We start from the raw sequence: 24,290 nt of genomic DNA on the forward strand, positions 1-24,290 counted from the left end.
TTTGGGAGAAGTTAAAGACGTCTTGCTGACACTGTTATTATGCCAAAACCTTCGCAATCTTTTAAGTTCATGAAAATTTTTCTTTGGAAGTTGTGAGCTTTAATCCTGAGATTTTCTTGCTTTGTTTGGAATGCAGTTTCTCGATCGACCTGGTGTGAGCTTCTGTTCGAGAACAACTTATGATGATAATGCAATTACCAATGCTGTTGATATTTATCATAGTGCCAGGTATTTGCCTTTTTCCCATTTTGCTGGTGTTCTAACTATTCACTTCTCAATAAAAACCTGATTGTTATGTTTTCTTTATCAGTGGTGCAATGCACTTTACAGCGTCAAATAATGACTCTGGAGTAAGAGACTTCGATATGGAAAAATTTCAGCTTTCCAAGCATTTCCATTTTCCCTGGCCAGTTAATGTAAGTTGTATATGTTGGATATTCCTGTTAGCTAGACCTATAATTGGACACTTTGTTTGGAGGAAGAACACACATTTACCATTTAATTTATCAAATTTCAAGCTAATTGCAATTTTGGGGTGTTACCATCTTTGACATGCTTGTCTATCAAGTTTGCTCACAACAGGTACTTCCAAGTCTGGGCAAACATCTATAATTAGAATATTTGCCAAAATCATAAATCCTTAGGCCCTGTTAACTTGTGGAAGAACAGTTTTATTTTCCATTCAGTTTTCCAAATAATTATGAAAATGACACCTTGTTTTCCAGTTTTCCAATTTTGTATAAGAAAGTTGGGAAACATCTTTTATTGTTTTCTAGACTTCCTGAAATCTTGGAAAGCTAGAAAATAAGGTGGCATTTTTGTAATAAGTTGGAAATCTGGAAATGAAAGATTAAAATTGTTTTCCTCAACCAAACATCGCCATTAAATTTTGATTTCCTTGGGTATATCTTCCAACTATTTGTTAAAAGGGGAAAACTACTAATGGCAGTTTTCTTCTGCAGAGGAGGGGAGGGAAACAGGAGAAATAGAATGGGCATCTGACTACCTTTGGTTCCTCAAAAGGATTCACAATGCCTTGTAATATTTGATTCTAATTAAAACCATGACAAACTTGGTCTTATATGGGCACATAAAGCATATGGTAGGAAATTAGTTCTAAGCAAAATAGGAAAGTGCATATCCCTAAATCGAAGTTAAAATTCTTGATACTTATCTTAGGTGATCCCCAAGAATATTATAATTAAATTTGCAATAGTATACCACAAATTGCCTTCCCTGCAGTGCCTAAAGCTTTTTGCATTAGCATGCATCCTTCATCAAACTGTTGCCTGGATGTTGCATTGCAACACCTGCTTTTTGTTAAAGATGGTAGACTGGTAGCCTAATTATTGCTGCCATGTATTAGGTTGTATTGCCCTGCACATTTTTAATTCTTTTCCCCCAACCCGTCAAAAACCCTGCTGGGGAGGGGGGGTGGTTGGTGGACTGCTGACGTTAGCGTCAACACATGGGCAACTCAGTAATAGGCACATGGAGAATCAGCTATGTGCATTTTTTTGGCTGAGTGCTTAAGATCCTTTAGTGAAGATGTATATTTGTGTTTTTATGACTGTTAAACTGCATGTTAGTGGTCCTTGACAAGACAATTATGTTTGCCTAATATCTGTCGGTAGCATCATTTCATGCATTTTGGTTGGAGAGCCGATGGCTTAAATGAACTTAATGTGGTCTTGATTAGAGATTGGCTAGTGAGCATCCTTTTCTTCCCATTGATGGGCGAGGGTCTGCGAAGGATCAAGATCCTTGTAGGGATGATGTTCAGCGGTAGGATTTTTTCGCTTAAAGAAAAACAGTTTACGTTAATAGGGTGCTTCATGAATTCCCGTATTTATTATTATTTTATCTCATTGAATTACGTTAGGGATTTTTAGCGATGAACTCTCTCTCTCTCAACCTACCCTATTCTTCTTGTCTCCCTTGTAAATGTTAGTGGTATGAGATGAATCAAGGGGTTTACAAATGTTCACTCCATATTGAAGGGAAATTCGATATGAGATTGGAGAAAGTGGGTGAGATTTTTGCTCATTTCATTCTTAAACACTAGCAGGCATGTAATAGGTGGATGAGATTGTCTTCAGCTGTTGCTAATTGCTTCTCTAATGGGTGGTTGTCATTTTGGAAGATTGGGTGGGAATTTTTGTATTTTTCATGAGATATTTGATGGCGATTTGTGCACAAATGTTGGAAAGTTTTTGGAGTTAGGGCTTGGGTGGAAATGAAAGAGATTTTCAATTTTTGTTCTTGGTGGATCTGGAGGAGGTAAGTGGGATTGTCTTGGGAATGAATTTTGTGCATTCGTTAGGGTTCTTCTTCCTAGCATTGTTGGTGAAGGTGATGGGAAAAAGGCTGGGACTCATTCATGGAGCCAAGTTGTTGGTATAGAAGGAAGATGTAGGTGGAGGAAGTTGTTGACAAAAAAGTTAATGAATAGTGCTGTGGTAACAAAGAAGAATTAGTATTGTGCTCGTGTGGTGGGAAGCAAGTGTAGGATCTTGGACATTCATACTGGGAGTCAATAATGTTCTTGTAGAGATTGGGTTTCCCACAATTGAGATAGCTAGGGTTTTTGCTAGGGATGCAAGGGTGTCAAAGGAGGCTAAGGTTTCTTTCTGTGAAGATGAGGCAATCAAGATTGGGTGGTGCGAGCCTGGATGTCCAATGATTATTTTGGGCTTGGATTGGACAGTGTAAAGGAAGGGGAGCTTTCTTTTTCTTGGATGGGCCAGCTTTGTGAACAAGATCAAAACCAGTTTGAAATGAGTTCTAATTTGGGCCATACTATATGGGAAGGGAGGCCTGGGTAATTCTCAGTTGCTACTTAGAGTGATAAGGCCCAAATCCTGAACATTACTCTTTAAGAATCGAAGAGTCTTTTTAACTTGAGGAAGGGATTTCAACTCATTTATCTCCTCCAAACTGGGCCCAATTTCCATATTATGTTGTTCAAGAGGTGCTTGCAAGTAGTCACGCCTAGATTTCACTCTACAACTTTTATGGGCAGCCCGGGACTAGTTCATTTGTTCGGCTACCAAAACCCTTTGACCTTGCAATTGCAGTGTGCTGGGGTGAGCAGGTGACAACTAACTCTTCACAGGAGGAAATAACATTCTCTTAAGCATAGTAGTCAAAGGCGCAAGGTGAGCCGAGGCGTGAGGGGTATTTGAAGCCGAGGTGCGAGGCGCAAGGCGAAGGCGCCTGAGGCGCACAACTATTGAAATGCTGTAAAATGCCTATTTGGGGTAATGGATATATGAACATATGAATATCTATTGATATTAGAATTTAAAATGTCAAAACATTCAATAGTAAAATTGGAAATTTAATGACATTGCTAAGGCCAAAAGCATCAAATAAAAGAGTACAATAAAAGATTTCCAAGTCTAAAATCTAAAAATCCTCCTCAATCATCAGTCATCACTTGTCATGAACTAAGTCTGCCAAGATATCATTGTCTTCCTCTTCATCATCAGAATTGTTTTGTCCAACATCTTTTTCCTCTTTTGTCTCCTCTGCACTATCCACTTGGATTTCATCCTCATCTACAAGTTCCAACATTGTTGTTCGGCCCCTAGCACTAGCTGCACTACTAGATGAAGCTCTTCCTCTAGGCGATGATGACATATTTGCACTTATTCTTGATCTAGTGTGATGCGGGGGGTTATTTAGTCCAGCAGCTCTAGCAACAGAATCCCAAGTCAAAATATCATCTTCAAACACAAGTTCATCATCCTCATTGGAATCGCCATCCATCCTACCAATCAACCACTCATTACTATCATCAATGTCCTTTAGGAAGATGGGATCAATGGTGTCACGCTTGTCGTATTGATGCCTTAGAGTTCGATTATATTTCACAGATGCCAAATCATTCAAGCGTTGTTGGGATAGCCTATTTCTCCTTTTGCTATGAAGTTGCAATAGGTAAGTAATATGGTAAATAATGATTCTAAAATGCAGTTGACTGGTAGTTCATGTTCTTAAATAATTAATCCACGATATACTAATGACTTAAATATTGGAATATGCTTCAATTTCTTTCGCAGCCAGTAGTACTACACGTGAGGCTAAGAATTTTCACTACAAAGTTTTGCAAGTTTGGAGTTGATGATCCAAATGACATCCACGATTGCGCTGTTATAAAATAAATTTTAAATGAATACCTACTAGGTAAATAGAAAAAATAATTTTAAAAAGAAAGAGGTAGTAAAAATGCCACTTTACCCGGTGCTTTTATCTTCCTTTGTCTCACTGCCAAATTAATTCCAAAGACGCCACTAGAGCTATTGTATTTTTCCAACTCATGTACAACTTTATCTTGCATTTCAAGGGTTGGCAGTAACCTTGCAAAATGTTGGGATTTGAGTAGAAAAATTTCGGGTTCAAGTAGTGTGCAGTTGCATGCAACGGTTGATGGAGTTGGCATCCCCACCTTGTATCAATAATTTTAAATGCCTCCTTGAATTTATCCTCTCTCTCACCAAAAGCCTTAGCTATGGCTTCCTTAGCCCTATCCATTGCTTCATAAATGTATCCCATTGTAGGTTTCTTTTTCCCATCAACCAAATGGAGTGCACGGACAAGTGGGATTGTCAACTTAAGAGCATAGACGATGGTACTCCAAAAGGTAGGCATCAAAACAATACTAGCTACTCTTTTGCCAGCTACCTCCTTTGCTCATTTAGTAGTATTCCAATCTTCAGAAGTAAATATCTTCCTCAAGTTGTTCTTTAGAAGGTGGATTGAACGAAGGGTGATGAAGGCAGTTGCAAATCTTGTAATTGCAAGCCTTAGTAACTCCTTTCCTCCAGTGAATTGTCTCGTCAAGCTCGCCACACTAACACATTTATAAATATGACCATTCAAAAACATTGCTCTTTTCAAAGTTGTATGAATTGAAGGCATCTTCCCAATATCCTCCAATGTTAAATTGAGGCAATGGGCAGCACACGGTGTCCAATATAAATGTGGCCTTTTTGCTTCCAACAATCTCCCTGCTGCAATATAGTTTGAAGCATTATCAGTTACTACTTGAATCACATTTGATTCTCCAATTTCCTTTATCACCTCATCAAGTAATTTGTACATTCTATCTACATTCTTGACAAGATTAGAAGCATCAATAGACTTGATGAACACAGATCCCCTTGGAGAGTTCACTAAGAAGTTTATTATGTCCTTATTAGCAATCAAATCTCTCTAACCATCAGACATAATCGAGTAGCCATATTTTGCCCATTCCTCCTTATGGACCTTCAACAACTCTTTCATTCGACTAACTTTCTGCTTTAGGAAAGGAACTTTCACTCCATGATAGCTAAGTGGCTTTATTCTAGGACCATATTGCCCAATCGATTCAAGTGTCACTACAAAACTGCTCAAACGTACAACATTAAATGGTATTCCAGCATCATACATCCACCTAGCAAAATCTGTCATTGCCTTTTTTCTTAATTCTTTCTTGCACGCCTCATTTATTGATGTTTGCTTCATCTTCCTTTCTTTCCTAGCTTAAATCGCTTTCTTTAGATCAAGAGTAAAAAACAAGTCTATAGGCCCCTTTAGTTTTGGTTTCTTCAAGTTGGATTGGTATGAACTTTGACTTTGACTTTTGCTTCCATCATTAAGCACTCTCTTGCCACAAGTGTCAATTTCTTGAACTTCATCTTCTTCATCTTCCCCATAATGATCTATGTCATCAAAGTCGGGCAATAACTCATTTTCCTCCTTTTCTATATCTTTCTTCAACATATACTCGTTAATTTCCTCACATACACGAGCATGGCACTTAGAGCATTCTTTTACATTTCGAAATCCTTCGACAATATGTTGTTTTGCCCAAAATATGCCTCCCCTTGTGACTTTGCCACAAAAATTGCGAGTCAAATTGTTTCTATTTTTGTTATCACCCAAATATGCATACTTCCATGCAGGATCTTTCTTTGCAGAGGTACAGTTTCCACTTCCAGAAACCATATAAGATTTAAGACTTGGTATCCTAATTGAAAAAACAATGTATCATATATTTAAAAAAAAATTATAGTTTGTATAATGCATTTCCAAACAAATTACGAAACAGTAGCTAAATTCCGTAAAAAAAGTATTATGCATTAGTTATAAACTTGCATTAAAATACATGTTTAATTACATATAATATTATAAGAAGCAGCAATAGGTAGCATAAAGAAGAAGAGGAGAACTCACACTGCTGGTTCGAAATGTTGAAGATGAACTCACATTGCTGGTTTGACATGACGAATTCACGCTGCTGGTTCAACATGACGAACTCACACTGCTGGTTCAACATGAGGAACTCATGCTGCTGGTTCAAAGGTTCGAAGACTAGTTTGTGAAGGTTCCTGCTGATTCGAAGGCTCGAAAACGAACTCACGCTGCTAGTTCGAAGGCTCGTGAAGGCTTCTACTGGTTTGAAATGTGCAAAACGAACTCACGAAGGGTCGTGGGCCTTCGAAGGATCAAAGAGGGCTAGGTTTCCTATTGGTTCGAGTCGAATGAGGGCTAGGGCTCTAGCCTTTGGTTATTTCTTTATTTAATAGGCCCAAAAATTTCAAGGCGCGCCTCACGTTGCCTGGCCCCCCTCTGTGCCTCACCTTGACTCTTGCAAGTCACCTCACCTCACATGGGATGAGGCGATGGTCTCCTTGCCTCTCTACGCCTCGCGCCTAGGCACGCCTAATTTTAACAAATATGCTCTTAAGTATTGAAGGCAAAGAAGTTACCACCAGAATTCGTCTCAAATATCTTTGGAAATCTGGTCGATCATTCTGTTACTTTAGTGGGAGATGGAAATCCACATAGAGGAGAGAGTTATTGGTGGGCCTCTTGAGTGGTTGAAGAAGAAGAAGAAGCGCCGGGGGGGGGGGGGGGTGGGGGTGGGTTTCCAAACAAGCTTATGCGGGTGAGATTTAGGTGGGGAAATCATTTGGGGAAAAATCTATTGGGAAGGAAACCGGTGCTAAGTTTAGTGGCCAAAAGGTTAATGCTCCTTGGAGGGCAATGCAGAGTGCTGAAATGAGGAAAAAAGTTTGAACAAAAGTGAGGTAACTTTGGTAGTCTAAAGAAAAAAATTCTAGTGAGGAGTTAGTTAGTTTATGTTAGTAGCAATAGAAGGGGATGGGATAGATTGAAAATAACTTGGAATGAAATAGTGTATCAGGATTTAATAGCCTTCAAATTGTTGGAGGAAATTGTCCAAATTGTGTAAATTGGCAGAAAAAGATTCATCTAGCCGACCTCACATAGTGGGACGTTGACCTTGATTTTTTTTTGTTGTTGTTGTTGTAGATATGAGTGGAAATTTGTGTGTTTCCATCAAATTTATCTCTTTTTAAAGTTTTCACGAAAGTGGTCGGGAATTTGGAGAAGTTAATAAGAGATTCCTTGTGCTCTAGCTTCGAGGATGATAAGAGTTATCATCTTGTTAGTTGGGAAGTAGTTAAGGGTAGGGGTGAGCATTCGGCCGGTTTAGGCAATTCGGTCAATTAACAGAATTAACCGAATTTTCGATTAAGAATTTTCCATAACGAAATTGACCGAATTAGTCTTGTTAACCGACCATTACCCGACTGAACTGAATTTTCAGTTAATTCGCTTAATTGAATTTAACCGAACCAAAAGTCAATATATGGCAGAAGATAAAACTGTATATGGTAGAAGATAAAATGATCAAAAAGTCTGTAAAAACTAACAACCTAAGGGTGAGGCGACCCGAGGTGGGGGGGGGGGGGGTTGAGGAGACGGGGAGGGAGAGGCCACGGGGAGGGCGAGGCAACATGGCGTGCGAGACTGAGGTGCGACTGGTCCAGTGGCGCTCAAGGAGGCTGGAGAGCGGATTGGAGAATGGAGGCTAGAGACCTGGAGTAGAGTACTGGAGTTGGAAGTTGGAACCTAATTAAATCCCCCGCCTGGTTAGATTATGAGTTAGTTATTATGTATATAATTATTGTATATAATTCGGTTAGCCAAAATTAAAATTACCCCAAACCGAACAAAAAACTGAAAACAGAAATTTCCCTTAAAATCAAAACCGAACCAAACCGAACTTTTTTTTAACCGAACGAAACCGATCGAATTGGATTGGTTAATTCGAGTAATTTGGTTTTTATCGAATTTTGCTCACTCCTAGTTAAAGGGCCTAAATTTGAGAGGGACTAGGGCCTGGAAATGTGGTTTCTAGGAACATCTCTTTAAGAGGTAAATTGTTATGGAGGTTTTCCTTAGTCTCTAACTCCTTATGGCATTAGTTTATTGAGAGATTGGGCTAGTGGCGTTCTTACCCAACCTAGTCCTTGTAAATTTGTTTCCCAAGTATCTTATCATTTCTTTTCTTTCATTCATTTTAAAGTGGATAATGGTGCTAAAGTCCATTTTGGGGTGGTATTTGGGTTGGTGATATTTTTCTTAGACTTTCTTCCATTTATTACACACCAATTTCATATTTGTATTTTTTGAGAGGGCTTTTTTTGCTTGGGATTTGCACTTTAGAAATCTCAATGGAAGTGGTTGATGAGCTCACTTGCTTATTGGGTGTTTTGGATTCTTATATTCCTACTGTGACGGGGATGCTGGGCTTTGGATTAGGGACCCTTCGGGGTCCTTTTCAAAGTCCCCTCTCACCCATCTCACAGAATCCACAAATCCTAACCCTTTCCGTCTGGAGAAAGCTGTAAGGCAAATACTCCTTTTTTAAGATCCAGGCTTTCATATGGATTTTGGTGCTCAATTAGATTGATAAGAATGACTTGCTTCAGACTAGGATGCCTCATAAGGCTCTCAGACCATGTGTATGCGATGTGTTGTCAGGAAAATGAGACTAATTGTCATATATTTGTTGATTGTTGGGTGAAGAGGTATTTGTAGAATGACTTGCTTTCTTGTTTAAGTGAAGTTTGGATGGCTCTGCATGATGCTTAAAATTTTTCAGCTGTGAATTTTTGGGGGTTCAGAAATGATTGGAGGATTTTGGAGTCATGCAGTATTTTCTACATTGTGGATACTTTTGCTTGTAAGGAATGCTTGAACTTTTAATACCAGAATATTCCTGTGAATTTGCTCTTGGGCTCATTCTTTTGGGGTTTTTGGGAGACTTTCGCCGTCCAATGTTTATATGGATTGGAAGGCAGCGTTGATGTAATTTTTTTTTTTTTTTTTCCCATTTTTCCTGGAGGATCCTTTTCCTCTTTATACTATAAATTTTCAAACTCTTCATTAATGAATCTTTTTATTTTATCTAAAAAAATGTATGGTGGAAGCGCTAAATTTTCAGACTGGTGATACAAGTGGGAGGACTGGTGAAGTAAAGGATATGAGGGGATGCCTTTGATAATTACAGAAAAGTCCTTAATGATTTTGATTGTGACGATGGTTTGCTTTTAGATGAGATTTAGGATCAATATGGATATGCTTCTAACTCATGATTTACTGGGGGATTTTTTGTATGAGCCGCCACCTCAAATGGAAGGATTTTTTTTTTGGTTGAGAGAGGGGGGGGGGGGGGGGTTGGGGTTTAAATATTTTGGGAAATGGTGAATGGATGAGAAGCAAATGTGTACCTTTGTGGATCTAGAAGCTGAGGATGAGCATTTTTTTAATAAGTTGGGCTTGTGGATATCTCATTCTAGAGGAAATGAAACTTGGCTAGATGGTGGTAGAAGTAAGGTGAAGACTAGAAAATGTGATGTGTTCATTGAACTACGATGTAAAGGGTTCGAAGTGGGGTTTTCTTGGTTATTATGTTAGTTTTTACTTTTTTTTATTTTGTAGGGTTTTCTTGGTTATTATGTTAGTTTTTACAATTTTTTTTTTAAATTTTTTTTTTGTATTTTTATATATATTTTTAAGGATTTCCTCGCATCCTTTAGGATGTAATTTCTCATTCTCTTAATATCTTCTTTTGTATGTGTGCTTGTCTCTATAAATGCTGTTTAGGGTAAGCTTGGTTTTTTTTTCGGGGTGTAGGTGGGTTGGGGGTGGGGGGAGTAGTGTATTGTGATAAGGAAAATAGCTATGATAAGGCCAGGGGCAGTGAGGTTTATTCTTGTTGGATGGTAGTACAGGTGGGTGTTAATGTTCAAAAGGGGGATACAAATGAAAAGGTTAATAATGGAAAGAAGAAAAAGCAACGGGGAGATCTGTCAAATGATGAGAGTGATGTCACCAGTGAAGACGTTTTTTGTTATTGTTTTGAGTTTCAGGAACAATACGTGTATGTGTCTGAATCTTCCGATTTACTTGGGCATTTATCTTATGTGCCACCATATCAGATGAAAAGGATATCAATGGGAGGAATTTAGAGCCCAACAACTATTGCATAAAATGGGGTTATAGCTGTATGGACCTGGAGGAAAAGAAGTTCGTATGGATGGGGGCATGCAGAAGGTGAAGAAAGGTCTGCCGGAATTGACAAACTTGCAGTGCTATTTAGTTAGGATGGCAAGGGTTTAAAGAGGGGTTTTCTTAATTAGTATCTGTTAGTTACTTTTTTTTTTTCCTACACTTCTTATTTCTCTTTTAGCTTTTATTTATATATATATATATATGTATATATATGTTCTTTTTCCCTAATATATTAATATATATTAAAAATCATCCAAGGCAGTAGAGTAACATAGGTATCCCATAGTCATTTTTATACCTAAAAATTCTATAATCATTATATGTTAATGTAAAATGATAACTTACTAGCTTGCTCAAAATAAATAAAATATACAAAATGAAGATAAAAGGAAAAAATATAAAATGACAGTACACAATGTTGTGGTGGGCAGGATTACATATGTTGTGCTGACTTTTGGATTTGCCAAAAAAAAAAAAACTGAAATGGAGGCATTTTGATCTTTTGGACAAGATTTCCTTGGTTAATCAAACTGAATTGATTAATCCAAATATTGTATTTTTCGTGCCAAATTGTGACAATTTGCCAACATATTGAAAACTGATATTATCTCCTCCATGGGTCCAATCTAAAATTTCGAAGCCATCACAAAACTAGTCTCCTTCCATTATGGGCATGCTATGATGTGTAATTCCAAAGATACAAACTTTAGATATTGAAATTCAAACATCAATAAAAGATCATTCTGACTTCAAATTAGTGTACAACATACAAATAAAATTGCATCTGGCCATCAATTCAACAACAAAATTCATCATCCAAGTTCTAAATCCATGAAATTTACATACATTAATTCAACATTTCAAATCCAAGAGCTTTTGTTCCATGGTCAATGTTGACATCTGTTGGCCAAGGTGTGCAATTGGTCCATGTATGGAGGGCTGGGTGTGTTATCAGGTTCAACAGTGGTGCTTGAGCAGTTTTAGTGTAAAAGACAAGGTTAACATTTGCTGGCCAACTTGTGGCAATTGGTCCATGTGGTGGAGGCTGTGCATGTAGTCAAGTTGTAGTTGAGCTGTGGTGCTTTAATACTTTAATATAAATAATTTGACTGGCACTCTCACTATAAGCTGAAGTTTTGGTGCGACAATGCTTGATCTACAAGTGGTATTAGATCCTTGGTCGTCGGTTTAATTTCAAGTTCTAGTGGGCAGTTGTTGGGGAAGGAGATTATCAGCCAAGGTGGGGAACCAATTGTCCTGCATGGTGGATGTTTGGGTTGTGGGTCAAATCATGGTTGAACCATTGCACTTGAGCTGATAATGTATTAAAAGTTTTGAGTAGCATTGCCAATATCGCTATTGCTTTTAGTGCAGCTATAGGTGCTTTAGTTGTCCTGAATTTCTATAAAAAGTTCAGAAGAACACTAATTACAACTTATATAATATAATAAATACATATAAAGTACTAATAATATCTGAGAAGAAGCTACTTTCATCCGCAATACATGAGTTGTGTAGTCTGCAACAAAGTAGTGGACTCTTCTTGAAATTGAGAGAGCTACAAAATGAACCAAGTGAAAACTGATCTTCACGACTTATCAAACAATATACACTAGGTCACTGACCCTTCCAAAGAATAATGATATTGAAAGCTGCTATTAAATGCCAATCTAATCTACTAGTATATTAAGATTTCAAATTCTAACCACACTTGAATGCATAGTAGTTAAAAGTACGCCTAGGGGCAAGGCGCAGTGAGGCGACCAAGCTAGCGCCTCATTCTTCTTCAGGCAAGGCGACCTTCGAAGGGCGCAGGTTGGCGCACTGATTCTCCAGGTGCAGTGAGTAGCGCCTTGAAATTTTTGAAGCTGTTAAGAAATAAAACGTGGCCAGAACCAGCCCTAGCCCTCTCCCAGCAACCCGGCCTTTGACAGTTCGACTCGCAGCAGCCCTAGCCCCTTTGTCTTGACCCTTTGAAGCAGCAGGAAACCAGCAGGAGCTGTTTGTCTTCGACCAATTGACCCTTTGAAGCAGTACGAAACCAGCAGGAGCCCTTTGTCTTCGATCCTTCGGAGTTTGAACCAGCACGAGGCTTTTGTCTTCGACAGCAGGAGCTCTTTGTCTTCGAGCCTTTGAACCAGCAGGAGCCCTTCGTCTTCGAGGTTCGAGCCTTCGTGAGTCATTAGGCTGCTTTGATTTTCAAACTAGTAAGTTGTCATCTTCTTCTTCTTCTCCTTCTTCAGTTCTTCTTCTTCTCCTTCTTCTTCTTCTTCTTCAGTATTTCTGCTTCTTCTTATTCTTCTTCTTCAGTTCTTCTTCAGTTCTTGTTCTGCTTCTGCCTTTTTTTTTTTTTCCCAGTTCTTCAGTTCTTCTTCAGTTATTCTTCTTTTTCAGTTCTTATTCAGTTCTGCTGCTTCCTGCTGGTTGCTTCTTCTTATAATATTAACTTGCATTAAGCCTCCAATTTAATATTATATAATGTGTAATTAATTATGTAGTTTAATGCAAGTTTATGCTTTATAATTAATATATAACATTTTTTACTGAATTTAGCTGCTGTTTTGTAATTTGTTTGGAAATGCAGTATACAAACTATACATTTTTCTGAAATGTATTGACATAGAATTTTTTTTACTGAATTTAGCTGCTCTTTTATTGTACTCTTTTCTTTTGATATTGAAGATGCTTTTGGGCCTTTGGCTTGGCAATTTCATTTCATTTCCAATTTGAAGCTTGAACTCTTGCATGCGTAATTACTTATTTTGAACTATGTTTCACTTGGAACTTGGTACTTGGTTGTCTTAATTACCATTGAATATTTTGGCATTTGAAATTCTAATATAATTGTTGATGTGTTTTTATATCAATTACCCACCAAATAGGCATTGTACACAATTTTAATAATTTTGCACCTCACCTTAGTCAGGTGCGCACCTTTGCCTCACACCTCGCGCCTCGGCTCCAATTACCTTCCTCGCCACGGTGTGCCTTGCGCCTTTGACTACTATGCTTAAATGATTTCATAAATAATTGGAGACCAAGATGCAAAATTTTGCAAACATGTGATCAGATTAATGACCTTTTCAATAGCTGAAGCATTGTTCATGGAAGATCTCATGTGACAGATGTAAGAGAAAAATGGTGATAACAACCAATTAGAAGGGTTAGAGGGGCGGGCCCATTATCTTGGTGGACTAGTCGAGTTTCCAAAAGGCCTTGGACACCATCGTTTCAAAAGGGAAAAAGCAAAAAGAAAGACAATCAGAAGAACATCCTCAGCAGGCAGACCCTCAGTAGAACAAGAGAAGAAATGTTTTAGCCTCTCCCTGGAAAAGCCCTCAGCAGGCAGACCCAACCTCATCCGGTTAAATGTTGGAGAGAGAGAGAGAGAGAGAGAGAGAGAGAGAGAGAGAGAGATACCCATAAGAGGTCTAATCTTCGAAGAGAGGGCATTGAATCCAAGTGTGAAAGTGAGTGACTCTTTGAGCTCTTAGCCTTAACAATCCCATTTGAACATCAGACCGGTCTGTCCGATTAAGACGTAGACAAACCGCAGGTTGATCTAAGAGTTCTTCCAAAGAAAGGTCAAGTGAAGTCAAAAAAGGCTTCCTCATACCATACTACCGGACATCTCGTAGATAGATTCCACCCAATCTCTGAGCATGATTTTCTCCACGTAAAAGTCCCATTCTTCAGTGAGCTTATGCTGGATATTCTCTCGGAATAAGCATCTAATAGGAACAGCCGCTCTCCTCCCCCTCGCTTCAGGGCTCGTTCTCTCCCCTCGCGCCACTAGACTAGTATGGAATGGTCCACATAAGGTAGTTTTTAACTAAAGACTAAAGGTAGAAGACAGCCTTGCAACCTTCGCTCAACTAGATGAGATGATGTCCAGCAAACCCCAATTCTTAGGAAAGGAAGTCGGCTGGCAAGTGAGCGAAGCAACAAGCAACTCGTGAGATGCCGAAGGCAAAGTACTTTAAGAAGGGATGAGCTTGGCCTAGAATGAGCAAGGGATAGAGATGATGGTATGAATGCTTTCATCAGCAGAAGTTGGCTTGATATGAAAGACGACCAGCTGTACAACTTTTAGTGCCATATCTTCCAAAACCAAGTTGTGTACTGTCCGGTTTGCAACCCCTACTACATCTGCCTTATGATATTTATTATATTTCGTACGTTTCGTATATAGCATGTCCCGAGAGAGAGAGAGACTATGCGAGATATAGAGTGGAAAATGGTGTGACACTGCAAGTGGGAGTGGAGAATTGTGAGAGCTAAATAGCAGCAAAGTTTATTTGTGTGCTAGTTCACATTATTATTTTACATTTTTCAATAAAATCTTGATTTTTTTTTAATAAAATATGTTTATGTAATATATTTTAAATATATTTATATTATATCTGTTCAATTTAGCTAAATTGAGGTTGCTCAACTGAAACTGAACTAATAACCCAAAAATTTTATACTATAGAACAGAAAACAAACAAGGAAGATGGTTAGCTGATCTTTTGGTTCTTGGTTTGGTTTTATGGTTTGGATCAATATTTTGGGTTTTCCTCCAACCATGGTGGGTGGGCACAAGGAAGTTTTGGTTCTGCTAAAGCTTCTGATGTTAGAAGACTAGGGTTCTAACGTTTCAGGATTAAACAGTCAAAAATACGCTTGAATCCGTCCTGCACATTTTTTGCGCAAAGGTAAGAAATATAGATTTCTCTTGTATTTGCACTTGCATACTTATTACCATGTTATGGTGTTTGTGATAGAGCAAGAAATCTGTGAGAAAATCTGCATCTATTAGACCATAGCTTACCTGGTGAGAGGGGATACTCAATTTCACAGCGGTTGTCAAGTGACACCTAACCACCTTGCTGTAGACTGTTGTATCTCTGAATGATCAGTGTTAGATTACCACTTCACCTAAAAGCTTAAGCTGTTAGGTTGGGGCCCAACAATGCATATCTTAAAGATTCCCCAGCATGTGCATCCTGATAGCATGTCGAGAGAAATTACGCCCATTACAGGGAATACAATATTTTTTTCCCAACCCCACACAATAAATGTTGCTAATGAGACTATAACCTAGGATCTCCTGGTAACCTGCTCTGATACCATGTTAGATTATCACTTTACCTAAAAGCGTAAGCTGTTAGGTTGTAGGGCAACAATGTATATTAAGCTTTTAACAATTAGTTTATATGCTGGTTTATAGTTGCACAATTTTTTCTTTGCTATGTTTGCAGCACACTTCTTTGAGTCCTGATGGTAAGCTTGTTATAATTGTTGGCGACAACCCAGATGGTATATTGGCGGACTCCAAAACTGGAAAGGTATCAGTAACCCCTTTTTATCAAATTGTATTTTCAAGTTAAATATCTGAAGGCTGAAAAGGAAAACATGTGCTAATTTGAGGCTTTGATCTTTGCAGACGGTGATGCCTTTATGTGGGCATTTAGATTTCTCATTTGCATCAGCATGGCATCCTGATGGTCGCACTTTTGCTACTGGCAACCAGGACAAAACCTGCCGAGTTTGGGATGTTCGAAACCTTTCCAAGTCGGTTGCTGTCCTTAAGGGCAATCTAGGAGCTATTCGGTCAATTCGCTATACATCAGATGGTCGGTTCATGGCAATGGCAGAGCCTGCGGATTTTGTTCATGTATATGATGCTAAAAATGGTTATGAGAAGGAGCAAGAAGTTGATTTCTTTGGAGAGATATCTGGCTTATCTTTCAGTCCTGATACAGAGTCCCTTTTTGTTGGAGTGTGGGATCGTACATATGGTAGCCTTCTTGAGTATGGTCGATGTCGGAGCTACTCTTACCTCGACTTGATTTGAAGTTGAGTGCAATCTGTAGTTTATAGTTGTGTGGGGGGCCTGGCTCATTACTTGGGGCTGCAGAGAAATGATCTTGGGTTCAAATGTATTTTCTTTTTGTGAAATTGTAGCTGTGTATGGGTGATTTAATTTTGGTGCCTATGTGGATTACCACAAACTGTATAAGAGTGGGGAGGGGATGTACAGAAGGCCAGAAAAGCATTGGTAATGGGAGCAAAGGAAAAGAAATTAAGAGTAGGGCTTCTCTGAGGGTACCAAACTCTTTCACATTTCATGACAGTTTGCCATCTCTACTGTATCTCGAATTGGAATCCATGTTGCGTTTGAGAATGTACCTTATCAGATTTTCTTGTTTGTTACTTTTCAGTCTTAAGCCGTAAATTATTGCAACTAGAAAAGCAGATAGAATATTAAGAAAAAAAAGAAGGAAAACTTTAGTCCAAATGAGATTTGATCTGGCATTAATTGGGATGGGCATCTGTTTGTATGCTCATTTGTGCTGAGATATTTAGTTAAATCATGTACTCGTGTTGCAATTAGTGAGAGTTTATGGGGTAGGTTGGCATCTAGCATCTGGAGTGTCAAATCTCAATAGTAGGCTGGAGGAACTGGAATTCTTGTATTGGTCTACGTTGATGTTGGCAGGGATGGTGATGGGTCTTTTCTTGATGTTGGTTCCTGTCATAGTTTAAATTGCCAAAGCTAACCTGTGCGTCTCTTTGCCATTCTTCTCGTACAATTAATTATGTTCCGCCCGGTCTTTCTCAAACGTTTTATCTGCGATGAGAAGTGAGCTCTCAAGACTCGCATCTCATGATCTAAAACGCATTCCGTCTGTCAACTGCTTCAAATGCAGAAACGCCCACATCAATTCTTACCTAAACAAGGCAGTCTGATGCTGCCCGCCGGAGCTTTGAACCGTGGGTAGACTATTTTGTTGGTTCAATTTGAGAGAGGCGTAATTTCCTCAACTTTTTGCGTGCGCTAAAAAATAAGACCTTTGAACTGTGGGTATTGTTTTTTTTTTAATTAATTAATTATTATTATTTCGTTTCTGGCGCAGCTGCAAAAGTTTCTTTCAAATTCTAGATTTGTGCCTTGTTTTAGATTTTAGTTTTGAATTTTGGTTCAACTTAAAAGAGAGTTGTTTAATTTCGATAGGTAGTTGAATTGAATTTTTATATTTTGGAAATAAAAAATACAGAAAATTGAACCCGACGTGAATCGAACACGCAACCTTCTGATCTGGAGTCAGACGCGCTACCATTGCGCCACGGATCCGAACATGCTGCGATGCTTAATCCGTAGATAAAAAAATAATGTAAAGAGAGGTGAGGAAAGGGGGAATCCGTCTAATGACTCTAATCCATAATGGACCAGTGAGAGAAAGCCAACTCATCTTCCAAAAATGTTAGGATGGATGCTTCATTCCCCTCCACACAAACTTTGGGATTTATCGAGCTGCAGACGAAACAAATAGTCTCATCTGATCATTCATTATCCATATCATATCGAACTTCGGCCGCCCGCCCCTCGATTCTATATTATATTATTCCTCTCTGGATCATCTCCATAGTTATAATGGCTGCAGCGTCATCTGCCGTGTACGCGGCCTCGAAGCCCAGCTGCTGCTGCTTATCGTCATCAGCAACCGCAATTAGCAGTACTCAGCAGCTGCTGAAGCGCCAGCGCTATAATCCCAGCCGCATATGCTTTCAGGGTCTGAAGAAATGTTGTGGCGGCGGCGGCACCCGCAGCAGTAGAGGTAGAAGTACTAATAATAAATATTATAATTATAATACAAAAAAAGGAGGAGGAGTAAATATTATTAGGGGGGAGCTGAATCCGTCGGTGGTGATAAGCCTGAGCACGGGGGTATCGCTGTTCCTGGGGAGGTTCGTATTCTTCAAGTTCCAGAGGGAGAACGTGGCGAAGCAGGGGCTGCCGGTGCAGAACGGGGTGACCCACTTCGAGGCAGGAGACACCCGAGCCAAGGAGTACGTCAGCCTCCTCAAGTCCAACGACCCCGTCGGCTTCAACATCGTCGATCTCCTCGCCTGGGGCTCCCTCGGCCACATCGCCGCTTACTACATCCTCGCCACCTCCTCCAACGGCTACAACCCTAACTTCTTCAACTGATCCACATATCATCTCACATCCTTATATGCATATGATATGTATCTGTCGCCTACCTACCTACTAACTATATCATATATATATATATATATATGATATAGTTATATGTTCAATTCGTGCGTATATTAGTATTTATATAAGTATGTTCCTTTTAATTTCATCCATCTATCCATCCGTCGCTCATACATATGTAGTAGCCCCGTCCATCAATCGCCGTCACTTGTCCCCGTCTGCGTCCATCGATCACTAGCTAGCTGCTAGCTAGTACTAGCTATATACCAAATTAATTAGTACTAGCTATATACCTCATGGATCCATCATTACTTACTTCAAATTTTCTTTCAATCTAGATTATAAATCTAAACGCTCAATCAATCTTTAACTAACTAGCTATATACCAAATTAATTAGTGTTACAACTAATTAATACAAATCAACAAACAAATTAATTAGTCGCTTTTAATAGGGTACTGCATGGGAAAAAAGAAATTAATACACTCATGCAAGTCATGATAATTAACTTTGTATGCCTTTTAGTTGGTAGCAGTTTGGAAAACGCGATTGAGGAACAAGGCTGCTTTCCCAAATCAGCCTTTAATTAGCTAGTACAATCTGGACAATTACTTTTTCATCTACTCTAATCACTATAACTTTCTATATATATAAATCCACAACCAAGTATATTATCACACTGCTGTATACAAGAGATTTGATTCCATTTCACGTGCTATGACCTTGACAATTTCGTTCTTCAACCGCCAATTCACAAAGTGATCAAAGAAATGTACTAATGAAAAGAAGCTAAATTACATAAGCATTACTATATATATCTTAAGAATTATATATAATAGTAATCTAGTTGCATACCAAATAAAAAGAAAATTAGGAACACATGGGGTTCTTTACTGGTTTCTGAACCAATTTAATCAACGCCAAAGGAGCCCCATTTAATTTAACCCCTCAACTGCCTTAGTCATCCTCATATAGAATTTTGGAGTATCTCCTTTTCGCAAAATCAAATGTTAACATATGCAACATCACTTTCAGCATGTTAATTTCAACCATCCATTGATGTCATCCCAATTCAAACTCCAAAATTTTCTTATGGTAATTGTCATGTTAGTGTTTTGCACATACAACTTTAATGTATTAATTGCATGATATAAATTAATCTGCACAAAATCAAAACTCCTCCTAATTATAATTATGTAGACTACAAATTGAATATACCCCTCATAATGCAAAGTCAATATAAGTACTTTCAAGTCAATTTTGACTTTTGTGCTTTGCTTAATCAAGTCATACAACTTTCTTGTAGCAAGTATATCTTGTGAATGTGGAGAATAGAAAAAAGAGGAAGTAAATTAATTTCTAAGCATAAATTTTAAAAAAATATATGGGGTTTAATATTTTAGTTTGCAAGTATGTTTAAGAGAAACATATTGATGAGGCGAAGGAATTCAAACAAGAGCATTTCCAGTTATTACAAGACTAGACATGGAGTTTTTTAGATCCTCCATATTTTTGTAGAATTCCAATTGAAGCCCCAGTGTATACATAGGAATATATAGATCCAAGAGTGTTACTATGTTAAATTTCCATAAATAATTATGAATTGCTTTTCAACTCCATAATAATCCATAGGTCTTTGAGTCCTCCAAGTGCACTTTTCGGACCTTCATGAACCTTGAAAATAATTTCATTTCCTACTAAGGTGGCGACTAGGGATACTCAACAAGGTCTTTTTAATTTTGATAGCACTGCCTGCTATGGTGCTTTAACTTCTGAAAGAACTTCTAATTCTTCTTCTTAATGGTTAGATTTAAATTTAAATTTTAGGATACTAAACTAATCTTATTAGAGTCAATTTGTAGTAATCGGAAAAAAAATTATTATTAATCAATTAATTAATTAAATATTATTAAATTAATTAATTAATTAAATAAACAAATAAAAGGAATAGTAGAGAAAAAAAACTAATTGACATAAATATATATATATATTAGTAAAGCTTGGATTCTTCATAAAGTTGTGCCTCTCTCCTTTTCTCTCTCGCCAACTCTCTCTCCTCTGTTCCTCCTCCTCTCTCTCCTCATTTTCTCGGCAAATATTCGGCCGATCGGAAAATGAAAAATACCGCTGGATTCCATTCTCCGCCACCAACATTCCTACCGGAGTCGATTTTTCATAGGAGCATTGTAGGTACCACTTCTGGGGTAAGGTAAATCCATTCTTTCTCCTCAATTTCTCTCAAATCTTCAAGCTAACTGACGATATGAAACTATCATGTGGTTTTATGAGCGTTTCTCTACAAGTTTAGTGGAGCGAATTTTTGGATTAGGCTTTCCAAGCACCACTTTAAGGTTAGAGTAAGATTTAAGGAATTAAGCAAATTGATTATTCTTGAGAGTTTAATTGTTTATTTGGAGTTTATGGACCTAGGAAATGTTAAAATAGTATTTTATTTGGGGTTGATATTATTAAACTAGGGTTATTGAATCAGGGTTCGGGTGAAAGTTGCAGGCATCGTTTTGGGGTCCCTGCTGGCGTAGTTTCTAGAAACCAGGTAAGGGGAATATATTAAACCAGTAATTTTGTGAATTTACTGGTTAAAATGGAAAAATAATATGTGTAAGTATATGTTTCTTATGCGAATTTTAAAAAAACCAACCGTTTGAATTGTGATTTTGAGTTTAGGGTTGTGTTATTAGTTATTATTTGCGAAAATGGAATGATGAAAGTAATGAATTTTCTGGATAATTGTGGGGATAATTAAATGTGTATTTTCAATAATGTGAATGATGAATGTGGGTTGCTGTATTTTTAGTAAATGTATAAATATGTGTATTATTCTAAATTGTGTGGCATGAGTAAAAAGAATATATTGCGATGAATTATGTTTTATATATATATATATATATATATATATATATATATATATATTTATGAGATGTTGGAAATACTGAAATGCGTTGATAATATTTATTGTGTGTGATTGTTGAATCAAGGTTGAATGTGAATGTTAAATTACAAGTTATGATTTGAGAACTCCGGTGGATTGCGGTTTCGTGTTATGTACAATACTGTTGTGTGTGATTTCTGAAGAGTTAGTGCACCCACACGTCTCGTGGAGAGTGTGGAGACTGGATGGTCGATTGTGTTGTGTAGGGTAGAGTTCCCCCTAGAGTCTGGACTAGTGTGGGAAAGTCAATTTGACTTACAGATTGAAGATGTTGTTTTTTTTATTTAACTCTGGTGGGCCAACCAGGGTTAAGTCCAGCCTTCGGGCTGCACAACTCGTTATGGGGGGAAGCATGACAGCGTGTTATCCATTTGGTAGTGAGTTTTAAATGTATAATTGTTAATTTAACTAGTGAATAAAATGAGAACAAAATATATGAATGCAGACGGGAATACAGAGAAAGTGAAATGTTAATGTGAAATATGGAAGAGAGATTTATGTGATGTAAAATACTGAGAAGTGTGAAAACTAAGAACTTGAAAAGATGAATAATACAGAGATAACAGACACAGAGTAAAGTAAATCTTGTATTATATATTGTAGTATTATATGTATTTGGGGCGAAGTATATTCTTCGCTCGAGGACTTGTTGAGAAAGGCGAGTGCCTTAATTAATATCAGATGTAGCCATATTGGGCTGCATAACGTATTAGGGCAAAGGGTAGCTACTTGTATAAGCGAGTAATCTTCCCTATCCTTAGGAACCTTCGCTGATAAATAATTGTGTGAATGCGTGTGAATACAAAACAAACTATCCACCTAAGGGCTTACTGAGTAAGTTAAGTGCTTGATGAGCATCATTTGTAGCCATACTCGATTGCATAACGTATCAGAACAAAGGAGTGCTACTTTTATGGGCGGGTAATCACCCCAATCCTCGAGAAACTCTCGTTAATAAAATACGCTGCATGTGTGAGTAGAGACAGAAAATGATTTTATAATTGAGGATTAATTTGTAAATGATAATTATATTTTGTACACAAACCTCATGATAGCCACATACTAGTATTAATCTATTCCATCTTATTGAGATGTGTTTCACCCGATATGAATTTCATCTTTTTCAGGACCTCTGCATGATCGAGCTTAGCGAGCTCAGGGTTGGGTTTGTTGGCATAGTATTTTTGTGAGAGAGTACAAATTTTGGTTGTATTTTTGGTTTATGTTTTTAGTTTTCTGAGATATATGGATACTGGATGTTGAAAAATATTGTTTTGGGATGTTTATATAGTACTCTGCTATATTATTAAAGATATTTATTTATTTTTCCGATGCTTGATTAAGGTTATGGTATCAGACACGGGTGATTGGATCTCATCACACCCGGGCCCCACTTGGCGGGTTTGGGGCGTGGCACGATTACATGGGCATTTGACTAGGATATTGAGTAGATACTAACTGGGCTTAGTGGGTAATTGGATGAGATGTCAATGCAACCCTATATCTAATTGCAAGAACAAGTGTTAGGTTTTGGATGAGATTTAATCAATTCTATAACTTGTGTGCATGAATTGGATCAATTGAAGTTCATGATCAAATTGAATGTAAGTTATAAGTTCAATGACCAAATTTGAAATTAACCTCCCAATGGGTTTGGGTCAATCAATTTACTTTGTTGGAATTGTCTCCTGTGTTTGCGTCAATTTCATTGAGCATTTAGGCTGAATCTTTCAGGTTTAGATTGGGTAAGTGAGTTTGTAAGTTCTTTATTATTTGACCAAATTGCATATATATACTAAATTCCTATAATGAAAAGTATTATGGTAAAGTTCATATATGTATTTTTTCCTTTTACTACATTCTTAATTAGTTATAATTATAACCATGCTATTTTTTAAACTTTGCAGTTAATTTGACACATTTGATAAGATGATGCCTTTTATGTGTTCATTTAGATCGTAAACAATGGTTCTAAATATATGCATTTTTGAGTCATTCATGTGCATGATTTGGGTTTTGTATGTGTTTCAAAATATTAAATTGACTTGCTGTGAAGTGTGGACACTTTTTGAAGGTATTATTATTTTCCTCTAAAAAAGGAAAAAAAAAGTAAAGAAAGGAGGGGATAGGTCCTTGTCCCCTTGCTCTTGCCCTCTCATTGTTTTATTACCTTAAAAATAACAAAAAATATAAAAGAAAAAAAATACAAAAAATAATATAGAAATTAAACATTAAAAATATAAATTCAAAAATGGGTCAAATAAGATTCCAAAAAAAAAGAGTAGACATTTAAATTCAAAAGAAAATAGTAAATTCAAAGAAATCCAAAAAAACCAAGTGGGACACTCGGCCAAGACTTGTTGCTCGGTTTTTGGTGAAAAGTCTATGAATTGTGCCACTACTAGTGGGTCCAACGACAAGAAGTGGCTTGTGAATTCACTTGCTTCCCATAATATTACCTTTGATCTTGTCAATTTATCTGTTCACTAAGAGTATGATGGCACAAATGAGGTTGTCATTGGCGATGACTCAGGTTTGCAAGTCACATATGTTGGCTCTATGACTTTTTCCTCTTTCTCGAAGCTCTTTACATTAACCAGTACTCTTTGTGTTCCTAATATTCACAAGAACTTGATCTTTGTTCATAATTTCACTAATTCTAATAATGTTTGATCTCGAGTTTCACCCAATTCATTTTCTTATGAAGGATCGGAGCATGGGGGCGACTCTTCTTCGCGGTAAATGTCAGGATGGTGTCTATCCAATGCCCATTACTTCTCTGGCTACCAAGTCTTCTGTTTTACCACTCGTTGGTGAACGAACAACATCTAACACTTGACATATACAACTTGGGTATCCGTCGAATAAAATTGTTGATTTCATTATTTGTCGATTTTCTCTTCCAATTATAGTGTCTCGTACCTCTTTAACATCTCTTTGAACTGCTTGTCAATGCAATAAAAATCATAAATTTCCTTTT

General features: G+C 37.6%; 3 protein-coding genes and 1 non-coding gene across 5 annotated transcripts in view; 3 read left to right on the top strand and 1 right to left on the bottom strand.

Annotated features, from left to right (window-relative positions):
• The window catches only part of LOC131168379 (uncharacterized WD repeat-containing protein C2A9.03-like), a 34,481-nt gene extending 17,909 nt beyond the window's left edge, over positions 1-16,572 (top strand). For both annotated transcript variants that reach the window (XM_058127755.1, XM_058127761.1), the window contains exons 7-10: positions 137-228; positions 311-416; positions 15,618-15,704; positions 15,803-16,572. In XM_058127755.1, the coding sequence (XP_057983738.1) occupies positions 137-228; positions 311-416; positions 15,618-15,704; positions 15,803-16,213 (696 nt within the window). In that variant the 3' untranslated portion in view covers positions 16,214-16,572. The remainder of the gene's footprint in view (positions 1-136; positions 229-310; positions 417-15,617; positions 15,705-15,802) is intronic.
• Positions 16,573-16,852: 280 nt separating this feature from the next.
• LOC131168393 (photosystem I reaction center subunit V, chloroplastic) lies at positions 16,853-18,509 on the top strand. Its single transcript, XM_058127771.1, has one exon. The coding sequence runs from the start codon at positions 17,630-17,632 to the stop codon at positions 18,350-18,352; it is 723 nt and encodes a 240-aa protein (XP_057983754.1). The 5' UTR covers positions 16,853-17,629; the 3' UTR covers positions 18,353-18,509.
• On the bottom strand, positions 17,423-17,494 carry TRNAW-CCA (transfer RNA tryptophan (anticodon CCA)). Its single transcript has one exon. It is a non-coding gene; the product is annotated as a tRNA-Trp (tRNA).
• A 1,908-nt stretch (positions 18,510-20,417) lies between the features above and the next one.
• Positions 20,418-24,290, top strand: LOC131168398 (uncharacterized). The gene is made up of 4 exons (XM_058127778.1): positions 20,418-20,569; positions 20,669-20,711; positions 20,852-20,914; positions 24,018-24,290. The coding sequence occupies exons 1-4, from the start codon at positions 20,475-20,477 to the stop codon at positions 24,147-24,149; spliced, it is 333 nt and encodes a 110-aa protein (XP_057983761.1). The 5' UTR covers positions 20,418-20,474; the 3' UTR covers positions 24,150-24,290.

Source organism: Malania oleifera, chromosome 1, assembly GCF_029873635.1.
Source record: "Malania oleifera isolate guangnan ecotype guangnan chromosome 1, ASM2987363v1, whole genome shotgun sequence".
Lineage (NCBI taxonomy): Eukaryota > Viridiplantae > Streptophyta > Magnoliopsida > Santalales > Ximeniaceae > Malania > Malania oleifera.